The sequence below is a fragment of the Parasteatoda tepidariorum genome, chromosome 7 (genome assembly GCF_982258835.1).
Source record: "Parasteatoda tepidariorum strain Cologne lab strain chromosome 7, Ptep-v5.0, whole genome shotgun sequence".
NCBI classification, from domain to species: domain Eukaryota; kingdom Metazoa; phylum Arthropoda; class Arachnida; order Araneae; family Theridiidae; genus Parasteatoda; species Parasteatoda tepidariorum.
The window spans coordinates 70825270-70837611 of NC_141761.1; the positions used below are offsets into that span (position 1 = coordinate 70825270).

Below are 12342 nucleotides of genomic sequence, written 5' to 3' on the forward strand. Positions count from 1 at the left end.
CGTAGTAAGAGAGGCACTGTTTTGCGTTGGTCAAATTCTTTATCTTGCTGAGTATGCTCAATGTTCTAAAATACTGATATCAGTCAACATTTACACTCTTCGAAAAACGTTTTCCTTGTGGAAAAAGTAAGGAAAATGCAATTGAGATTAAAAGCTGACGTTTCGTTAAAATTTTGCCACCCATGTAGCATTTCACATAAGCTTTGGGAAATTGGTAAAGTTAATGCACTTTATACTTAACATTTACGTAATATTGACAGAATAATATTGCCATTGAGATATTTAATAAAAAATGCTACAATTTGACTTTTCGACTTACGTAAATTTTAACGTCGTTTTGATGTATGCAATATGCATAAATGACGTACTCATTCTAACCCAAGAAAAAGTGGTTGGTAGAGTATTCGTAAGAAAAGGGAATTTATTTGCGTATAGTTTTACATGAAATTTACGTTTTTTGGAGGAACCTTTTCTACAGTTCGACGTTTCAGTTTTATGTAAGTTTTACGAATGCTTAGTAAATTTTAAGTAATATACGCATTATACGTATCACATTACGTAATATACGTATTTTTGGTTTTAAATTGGTGGCTCTCCGCTACCTGGGCAGCAGTTTTAAAACAATTTTTGGCGAATCTGCAAGCCTACTATATATAGTTATCTAGTTGCAATGAAAAATAGTTTAGGCCGGTGTTTAACGGAAAGAAGTAATGAGTAACAAAAAAAGAAAAAAGTTCGCAAATTATTTGCAGAGGCGAAATACGCTGCCAATCATGTGAATGTATAGGCAACGGTGTGTGATAAAGCTGTAGACGTTTAAAAATCAAGAAGCCCTTATATTTTAAAAAAATCGATTTCACTGGATCATCATTTTGAAAACTAAAATCCAATATTTAGTACAATTAATGGATAGGGTAGAATCTATAAAGGTAACTTGTTCTTGTTTTAAAATGTAACTAAGTATGTTAGCATCAATTAGAAAAACGAAAGAATATTCAACAGATCGAAAAACCAGAAATATACAATAAATCACAAGTTTTGAATTTAAAAAGGCAACTATGAATTTATAAATAATTCTATTTTATAGACAAAGCTAAAGTAATCTCGTTGCCACCTTATCACATTTTTTAATCTTGTGAAAAAGTGCATGATGGAAAAGGACATATTTAATTTAGACCGATACTGCGAAGAGTTCATTTTGTAATTTGTCTTAGTTTAACAAACCAGCGCACTAGAAAAGATAGCTAAGAAGTTCTTTCGGAGGAACAACTCAGTAGAATCCTGTAAAAAAGAAAGATTTATTTAATTGTGCAATGATTGTAATAAATTTAACGTACTACATTTTTCTGTCTTATTGTACGGATTTTAGTTATTTACTAGTTACACTATTTAAATAGTTACATTATTAATTATTTCATTATTTAATTATGTTATACATACAAAAATTTAAAACATTAAATCTTATCTAATAAAAAGTTATCCCTCATTAGATGTACTCATACGTTGAAAAAAATCATCCTTATTCAATTCCTTTTTTTTTTAAATAAATTTTAGTTATAATAATTATCTTAATTCTTATCTGCGATCAAAATAACAAAATGAAGAGGGCAATTAGCAAATGAGAATATTTAGCATTTTAAAAATAATTAAAAATTTACTCAGGACACAAACAAATTGCAAGCTGAATAATTTCATCCCACTTTCCTCCACTATTAAAACTTTCATTCTAAAATAAACTCAACTAACCATAAATCTAATTGACCGTAAAGTTTACTGCAAAGAACATTTTTTACCATTGCGGTTTTAAAAACAGTTCACAAATAATATGGTTAAAAAAAAACATGAATACAAAATTAGTCGGGTTTTTAACCATTTGCAACTAGCATAGATTCAAAACTGTAAAAGTGAAATTTTACTGGTTTAGTAGCTTTATGGTACCGCCATCTATATGTTATTGAAAATATGGTATTCTAATACCCAGTGTCACAAATTGTGGAGGGCAGGACACTATAAACTCTTCACGTGTTGAAATGAATAGAAAAAATATTGTATTGTCAACGCACGCAGGGACTCAAACCCCAGTTCTGTCGGTGTTCAGATTGATAAATCAGACCTTTCAGATCTGATATAAACCAAGTTGCAAGAAACTAAGTGACTTCATTAGGTTAAACTAGTTGGTTCAGGTTGTTTGAACGTGAACGTGAATGCAGTTAATATACGGTTTTTCATACAATTTAAATGAACGCAGAACAGTTTGAATAATACCATCTTATATCTGGTTATTAAAATGTTTTGTTTGACTATGGTAAAATGACAATTAAATAAAATGTTATTTAACCATTTTTTCCAAGAAATTTCAATCAGTGTGGAATAAGATTGTTGTTGGCGTTTTTTTTTTTTTTTTTTTTTTTTATATAGGTGATAATGTTGCCAAAATTTGAAGAAAAGGGAATTAAGTTATGAAGAAAAGGGGGTTAACTCTTTCGAAAATAACGGGACACATACATCCCAAGCAAATTTCAAAAAAATCTTTCGGGACAGAAACGCTTCCCTGTCTAATGGGAAACTTTCCCACCATTCCTGCCAATATTTTTGAAAGTATTTTCATTCACAGAACATAGATGGCGCTACCGTACATAATGCTACCTTATTTGCATAATGTTTATGCTACCAAAATTGTTCTGTTGTAAAAAAAAAAAACTCGTCGCGAAAAGGTTAAAACATATAAGTACATTATTTTTCAATTGGTTTAAAATATATTATTTTTCATGTGAATAAAAACAGCTTTTCTTTTCCTCCAAATGTTTCCTTTCATTTCTTAGAAATGATCTCCTGTAAAATTTAAAAATACAGGAAAATAATTAATATCTGTGGAACGAGCTTTAAATTGAAAAAAAAAAAATCAAGCACTCAATAGATACACTTAATTTGATCAGACAAGAAATTTTTATTTCAGCTAAATAGAAGACATTTTATTTAATTAGTTTAAATGCAATAGATAAAAAATAGAGAAAATTTGATGAAGAAAAATTCTTCATGAAAGATGTGAATTATGAAATGCGTCACATAGAAAATTGTTAAAAAATAATAACAATTGGCATAACGATGCCTATCTGAAAGCCTTTACGAAATACCATGTACTTTGTGTAAGAATTAAATCAAAATTAAGTATCAGACATGTCAGTCCGCTTCCCTCAATTCCCCGGATTGCTTGCCATACATAGTTGATTTTTTCTTACTATGCAATATTTTCTCAAAAAAAAAAATAATAATAAAAATTATTTTCTGTGAAATATAATCTCGTAATAACATTTTGCTAACATGTGAATCAAAGTCAACCATTTCCTGGATATAAAAAATAATCAACTGCGTTATAAAAAGTTCATGCTGTGAAAAAATTCCTTTCTGTACTAAAGCTTGTGTTATTTTCTGTTACAGTTTGGCAGCGTAAGTATTCTCCAGAGCACAGCATTTATTTTTAAATTTTTCTAGAATTCATTTAATTTTAACATTTTAGAAATAATTTACTTGATTATAAAAATCATTTTTGAAATGATTTTTTGAGTAAGAATAAAAAATTTGAAAAAGTCTACACTATTTGATGCTTAAAGCTTATTCTTTTATTATTTATCTCTGTCAGTGGGAGTTGTGAAATCTGTGCATTAGAAAAATTTAAAAAAAAAAGCAAGCCTTGATCATGTTTAATGGAAATTCATTATATTTTTTTTAAATAATTTAGTAACAAAATACTTCATTAATATATATCCAGTAACTTTTATTAATAGATTAGAAAATGAATTTCCTTTCTTTAAAAAGCCTTTTTTATTAAAACCAAAGAATATAAAATAAGATATTTGGAAAATGAAAATGCTAAAAACTCTTAACTATCTGCCATTCAGCTTATTCTTTTGCTTTTTTTTCTCGATTAATATCAGTTATGGAATGTGCCATATAGTAAATTTTAACTAAGCAGAAATAATGCTCAATTTAAAGTTATTATGCACTAATATATCTAATTAAAATATTAACAAAAATATAGTCCATAGAAATGCATTTAGTATCTGCAATGTGTAAATTTCAAAAAATTGCTTTCTGTTTTAAAATTTTAATCAAAATTTTAGAAAATATTTTTTTACCTTTTAAATAATAAAATGATAGAAGATAAAAAAGATTTAAAAAAAACAAACAATTTGAAGTTTTAAACTCTTTCTTTTGTTATTTGTCTCAGATTGAGTCATTGAATATACCAGATAGAGAAACTGAAAAATAATATGCAGTGAAATTCTTTAAAAGAAAGTTATTATGCATTATTAAATTTGTTTAAAATTTTAAACAAATAAAATGTTTCAAAGATGCACATAATGTTAATGTTTATATTAGAAAAAAAAATAATTTCTTTAGTAAATCTTTTGAATTAAAGCTTTTGATGCTCTTATTCACAGGAAAGTGAGGTAAGTTTTCCTTGGAACGTTATAATACTTCTTACTTTCGCGGCATTGTTTTTGTTTTCACGTTTAAGAAACTTGCTCTTTTGCATTAAAATAAGAATATACAATGAATGTATGTTAAAAAAGAAGCCTAATTTAGTTAAAGCTTCAGAATGTTTCATTTGGTATTTATCATTTGTTCGTTGATTCGTTAAAAAAATATAATATTACCAAATAATAATATTTTTTTATTAAATAAAAATTTTCTTCTTTTATTTATCTCTATCAGTGTAAGTTATCGAATATGTCATATAGAAAAATTTATAAAAATTGAGCAGCAATAATGCTTAAGGAAAAACCTTATTGATTGCTGTATATTTGTTTAAAATATTCAGCAAATAAATACTCCATTGATATACATTCAGTAACTCTAATATATATGTTAGAAAAAAATTCATTTCTTTACTAAACCTTTTTAATCAACGCTTTCAATGTTTTCATTCATAGGAAAGTGGCGTCAGTATTCCTTAAAACAAAACAATGCTTCTTAATTTATTGGCATTGTTTCTGTTTTCCCTTTTTAGAAACTGCTCTTTTGTTATAATATTAGAAAATAAAATAAATATATGTAAAATAAAAATAATGAAATAAAAGCATAAAATAAAGTTTCAAGATTTTTTTTTCTGTATTTATCTTTTTATTGTTAATTCTTTCAAAATATATATATCATTACTAAATAATAATGATATTTAATTAATTAAGATATTAAAATTTTCGACTAAAATCAAAATTTATAACTAATTCCTACTAATATCTTAAAATAATATTAAGAAAATTTTTAAAAAGGGTAGTTTTCTAATTTTTTTAAAACAAAATGAGAAATACAGAATCCATTAAGTGAGATCTCAGAAAAAAAATGCTGCTATTTCAGATAGGCATTCAGGGCTTTAAATGAAGGTGGCTTGCGTGCCATGCTTCCTATAGCCCGCCTCCCTTTGACTATAAACCACGAAAAAGATGGTGCAGAGAACACCTGTCTTGGACAGAGGAAAATTGGGGCCGAGTTCTCTTCGGTGATGAGTCAATTTTAAGACATGAAAACTACTCGAGACGTGTACTCATTTGGAGAGAATCCAGGAGTCAATATCAGCATTCTAACATTGTCGAAAAGGATGGTCAGGGCAGGCATCGTGGCCAAAGACCATAGTGACCTCCATGTGTTCGATGTTTTACTTTGCCAGACCAGCGTACAGGGACGAGATATTTGCAACCTATGTCAAGCATAAGCACCAAATTTCATTTTTATTAAAGATAACACACAGGGCACAGCACGAATACCTTCATTCAGAGGATTTTCAATCCTTGGAGTGGTCTGTGATGTTCTCTATCTCTTATGGGTACCCCCCTTATGGGCCATGGTACAAGAGCGGATGCGGTTGCCACAAAGATTGTTTAGTATCTTTCTAAACAGAATGAAATACTAATGGTAGAGCTGCGCTTCTGTTACAGGCAATCATACTCCCTATTAAACATTTTTTTCTGACTGACAGAATGTTGGACAGCTGCACCACCTACACATGCTGAAATTACATAATGAAAAACATTTAAAAAAGGAATTGATTGAGGTTTAATAATAATGAAATTTAATTGATATCTGAAATCAGTTCTTTACAATTATATTCAGATACGGAGAAAAAAAACTTATCACGACTAATTTTTATGCTTTATGTTTTTATTTTATTCCAAACAATAGAAATTAAAAATTTAAAAATTACCGTTGTTACTTTAGGTTTGATGCATTCAAACTTCATTAATTAGAATAAGAAAATAAGCTGCCATGTTGCTCTTAATGATAGTTCTATAACATTGAATTTCATATTGTAAAAGATATTATTATTAATTGCTACAAAAGAATTTATTAAGGAAATGTTTTTAGAGAATGACGCAATAACAAACTTCATTGACGTAAAAGATACAAGAAAATATAAGTTCTTTATTTCTTTTTTGTTATGATTTAATTTCAATTTATTTTCTTTTAAATATTTTGCTGCAAATGTTCAAAAAAACTTCGTCTTTTTGTAGCCAACTACCACTAGAAAGCCTGTGAAATCCAAGGTAAGGAGCACTTATTTTGCTCACTTAAATAAGTAACATGGCTCTTGTAAATATTTATCTAAACACTGATTTAATGCCCAGAAAATAACACTTAGCACGAGCTAAAGAGGGAATATCTATTTTAAAGAGCATATTAAAATTTTCATATTGAAAATTAGATAATTTAGATTTATGTTTCCAATAGTTAGTAAATTAAAATAGTAAAGAATCCATTGTAATAAGCCATTGTTCTTCAACTGAATTTTCTTTCAACTCAATGTTCCTTCAATGATTTATTTTGTATATTTTAATTTTATTAAACACATTCCTTTTTTAAATTATTAAATAAAATAGTTTTAAAAATTTTCAAGAAAAACATGAAATCTTATTTGTAAACATCGAGTTGATAATAGGACTGTTATTCTTCTAGGCATTACGCTCATTTCAAATAAAGTTTATCTTAAAATGCATTGCAATAATTTTTTATAAAATTTTTAAAGAGACCAATTGTAAATTCAAAGGATAATTTCTTGTCATCATTGTTATTTAAAAACCACTGAGTTCACATCTGCTAAAAAAACATTTTTTTTCACTTTATATTTTTTTTGTTTTAGGAATCGTTAAGTGTTTAAAAATTTGAGGTTTACCCTTCACCCAATATTGCTTTATCTTTGTAAATTTGGTTTCATTGCAGACCTTTATTTCAGGACTATTTGCATTTTGTACGAATAAAAAAATGTAGCAATACAATTATCAACACTGTTATTTGTAGATAGAGCAGGTAACTAAAAATTGAGGAATTTAAATAGTAGATTTGCAGTTTGGTTTTTAATTAAACTAAAATAACGTTAAAATGTTAAAAGCAGATATCGTAGCATTTAATACTTTCTTGAGATTCGGTAAAAAGCTTGAATTGAATATGAATCGAAATCAAATCTGGAGTCGAAAGTTTGGATTTGGTGTTAGATTCGAACATTTCCACTTCCGACTCTACAGCTTTGATCACAACTATGAAGTTTTGCATAAAACTTAAAGGTACACTTACAAAATTAATTTAGCTAAAATATTTTTTTCACTTATTTCCCTGGGAGTTGGCTTTACCTTATTATCTTAAACAAAATATTTTTTAGAAGTTTATTACATTAAAATAAAGTTTTAGAGCGATCAGAATGCTGCTTCTCAAGACCAAGTCATGTCTGTCCAAGTTGTTCATAATCATTCAATTTTCTCCAGTATTCATGCCTTCCCTTTTGGTGCACAGTAATTATAAACTTATTACCATAATGGTTGTTGTAGCACCTATATTTATCCTATTGAAAACAGAACTAATTTACCGCAATACAAGCAATACTTATTAACAAAATTAATTTAGTATCATTGGAGTCAATAATAGTGGGGTGCTTTTTTAGTTTCTCCTAAGCAAATCTGCCTATTTCTTTCATTAACTTAGCTTTTTAGTACATCCTTTTTTTCAGTTACTGTTGATTTTAGCTTATTTAATTTTATAAAAAAGCGTTTATATCACAACAGTAAACGAAATAAACATGCAATTATTTTGTAATATTTTTAGTTGAAATAATATCACGTAGTATCACCGGATTACGAAGTATACACATTTGAATATTTACATTGCGTTTGGCATTGGTAAAAGATTCCCAAAGAGAAATATTGATTCAATTTATAAGAATCTGGGTGCATGCAAAGCCTTGTTCCACCGTTTCATTAGATTAGAAGCTACAGATTAAATTTTTCACCAAGGCAAGAAATTTGCGAGAGATCATTGAAAATTTTAAACTTCTATTAAGCTTTAATGGCATATTGTATGACAAGAAAATTGTTAATTTTGACAAAATGAATGAAGCATTTTTTGTCAAAAAAGTAATTTGGAAGAGAATCATGTATCAACGAAGAATGTCCTACACCAAACACTTCAAGTGGGTAACATATCATGTAATGTTCTACCAGATAGCATTAATTTGTGCCATATCCGGAAGGCGGGTGTTTGACTCATATAGTATAGCCATTGAATTATGGGTCTCTGTAAGGAGATCATTTCCAAATGCTTTAAAAGCATGTATTGAGTCGATTACATGTCATTTTCAAGGTCTGATAGTAATACTTACAATACTGCAGTATAAAATTATACTAAACAGGTAAACGTCAAAGTTTGAAGTTTATATAAGTAATTTAAACAACAATCTTCATCAAACTCACCATCTTCTAGATAGAATTTATATCATTTTTAATTGTACAATCAATGTAATCAAAATGCTAACATAACCTAGGAAAAACGTTTTCGTTTCTCTCTTCATTTTGAGGCAGTAAAAATATTTTTGCTCTAAAAAACCGAGATTTAAAGTGCTTGAAAAATGAACGTAGACTATTAGACAATGAAGGCTGACGAAATGATTTTTAAAGTTTGTATCACAAAAGTGAAGCAATTATAATTCTTTTCTTTCAATTAAGAAGCAATTTCAGAAGCAAATATTAAAAAACTGGTGCTTAATATGTGTTTATCTCCTTGCAATATACATTTCAAAATTTATACATCAAAAACAAACATAAAAACTTTAGCCTTTTCCGATACAAAATATGATTTTTTCAATTCAATACTTAGAGCATAGTTGAAATAAATAAATAAATAAAAAAGAATAATTTTTCTTAATCTTATTAGTTTTTTAAACGAAAGCAAATCAATTTTTTGCTCAGGTGTTGCTTCACTTTTTTCAACGGAAACAAAACGATTTTGGTTCTTTTTACTAGATAATTCCGGTCTCTGATCTTTCCAATTTATATTACTATATTAGTTTTAGCATAATTGAAAGCTGAAACTATTTATGCATCATACAGTTTTAACGATATAATAAATTAATAAAAAAGGATCGACATTTTTTCCCTTGTATTTGCTAATGTGTCTTAAAGGTTTGATAGACAAAGACAAGTAGGATTTTTACTGAAAAAGACAACTACTTTTTACGATAAATAATTTATAATTTCACAATGAAACTATTTTTATCTTTGAAAAAACTAAATGAAAGTTAATATTTTTCACATGCTTCAAAATAGCACAATTATTTTTCCCTTTAAGACTTTTCACGATAAATAATTTCGCAAATAAACTGGTTTTTTTTCTTTGAAAAAAGTAAATAAATGTTAGCATTTTTGTAAGTTTCAAATTAGTACAATTATTTTTCTCCCTTAAACTTTTACGATAAATAATTTATAATTTCACAATTGAACTATTTTTTTTCTTTGAAAAAACTAAATGAATGTTAGCATTTTATTTGTATGTTTCAAAATAGTTCAATTATTTTTCCCTTTCAGACCAATGGAATTTGTAAAAAGCCAAAGGATGTATCATCGACTGCTTGAGTAAATTGAAAGAATAGGAGCAAGCTAAAGCACTTCACAAAACACGGACTCAATAAAGAAATATCATTAAAAAATCCAAAATTTTGATAACAAACTAGGTGTACAAATTTTTCTTTACTATTCTGAAGTATTCGAAATTAAGAAATTTCGATCATTCGAAAGTTTAAAAACATTGATTTCATATAAATCATGATACATAACTTGTCATGTTTAATGACACAAAGTAATTATTGCTTTGTCATAAACTATTCTTGAGCATAGAATTTTTAATTTATTAATTTCAAATTAATATCTTAACATAATTTGTTTCATTAAATATTGTTACCGAAATTATTTATAAATCCAATTTACGCCAAAACTTATTTGATTCTATAATAATATTCAGCTGCTTATCCTGCTTAAATTAAAATTGATCCTTACAATTTGTAAAAAATATATAGATGGTCATTTATGCAGATTTTTTTATGAATTTTATTATTAATATATTTTATAATTAATATAAATTTTATAAATAATATAATTAATACAATCTATAATAAAAAGTAAAACAAAAAGGATATAATTAAATATTGATTCAAGAAAATTTCATACAAAAATTAACATTCTAACGAATTATATCTAACGAATTATATCTAATTATAAAATTAGTCGAAAATTTTAATTTTTCATGTCTGATTATCGAGAAAAATGGTTTTTCTAATGATATATATGTTAGAACTGTAAAATGATGCACTTAAAGTTATAAAAACATTGCATGGGGTATTCAATCAATGCATAAAAATATTAATAAATTATATATTTGAAAAACTGCCTTCTTGATTTCAATTTTGTCTCTCTTATAATTGACGAGGTATTAAATAAAAATAATGAGTTAAGTCAGATTAGGAAACTATCTATGTTTGCTTGCTGTAATTTGTAACTAGAAAATCGAATCTTAAGACAAAAAAAGGGAGGATTCGGAAACTATATATGTCTTAGCATGCTTTGTATTAAATTAGGCTTCAAATCGAGCCATTAGTTTTGTGATCATTTGGTATTTGTAGGCCGTTATTTTGGTATTCGGTGGTTTAGGAAAATCAATATGTTTAGTAATCAAGTGGTGTAAACTGGTGTAAGTGGTTTAGCTGTTAAAAAATAATTGGTTCAATATTTCATTCAGAAGAGCTAATTAATTTATTTTTGAAAATTTAATACATTTATGTATATAATGTGTTTATATATTTTATAACATATAATTGTATATCATTATTTTTAGTAATGCATATCATTATTTTTTATTCGTTTTCTGAGTTTTATTCGTTAAGCTTTTATTTATCTATTTTAGATAGTTATAAAATGTTTCTTTTTAAATTTCTTTCTTTATAGTTTTCTAGAAAAAGATATTTTTATAAATTCTTCATTATTTAGATTTTTAAAGGGTGCAGTTACCTTTTTTTGAAATTACAAAAAAAAATTTTATTACCAAACAACTTTTTGATCTCACATACAGCGCATGCTTACGTTTTTTATTATTTTCCTTAATACAAAATGTCAAAACATTTAGATTATTTTTTACACAAAGTAAAAGGTAAGCAATATATATATATATAAATATATATATATATATATATATATATATATATATATATATATATATATATATATATATATATATATATATATATATATATATATATATATATATATATATATATATATATATATATATATATATATATATATATATATATATATATATATATATATATATATATATATATATATATTCTTTTTTTTCGCTCATATGACATGTAAGTGACATTAGACTATATTATTTTTCCTTCTTCCTCTTGATATTTTTATTTATTTTCAAGGTTTTTTTTTTCTAAATTTAAATCTTATTAAATCTCATAATTCTCTTTTTGTTTAATTGGACAAGATATGAATTCTACAAATCTTCCCTTTGTTCTAACTATAAGAGAGTTTGACTTTATTTCTATATATATTTATGCTCAAAATATAAATTGATATTGACTATAAATTTTCACCTAACTTCCGTTCTTGAATTTTCCGCATTTCATATTTAAAGTGATTGAATTAAAATTTTATTTCGTGAATTGAAAGTGATATTAAGACCTCACAATGAAGAAATTTTATGATATGATCTGTCATAAATTAACAGCATACTTGCCAAAACCTTACGAAACAATAATTAATGACATTGCATTTAATGAAAAGCATTTTGTGCACTACAGAAAATGTATTAAAAAGCATATGACAATTTAGCTTCTCGAGTTTTAGGTACAAAATAAACTAACATAGACATCTGTGTTCCTACATTATCATATTTGATGACAATTAAAACTGCACAAATTACCATAATACTGGTAGTGTATATTACCAGAATTAATTAATCATCATTAAACATCACGATGAATTAAATACCACTAGATAGTGCGTTTTCATAAGA

The 12342-nt window shown here is 26.3% G+C and overlaps 1 protein-coding gene across 1 annotated transcript in view; it reads left to right on the forward strand.

The window, feature by feature from the left end:
* LOC107441800 (U8-theraphotoxin-Hhn1c 2) overlaps positions 1 to 10700 on the forward strand; it is a 58315-nt gene extending 47615 nt beyond the window's left edge. Inside the window, exons 7-8 of the mRNA XM_087168036.1 lie at positions 6510 to 6542; positions 9846 to 10700. Coding sequence (XP_087024162.1) covers positions 6510 to 6542; positions 9846 to 9893 — 81 coding nt within the window. The 3' untranslated portion in view covers positions 9894 to 10700. The remainder of the gene's footprint in view (positions 1 to 6509; positions 6543 to 9845) is intronic.
* Positions 10701 to 12342: the final 1642 nt, after the last annotated feature.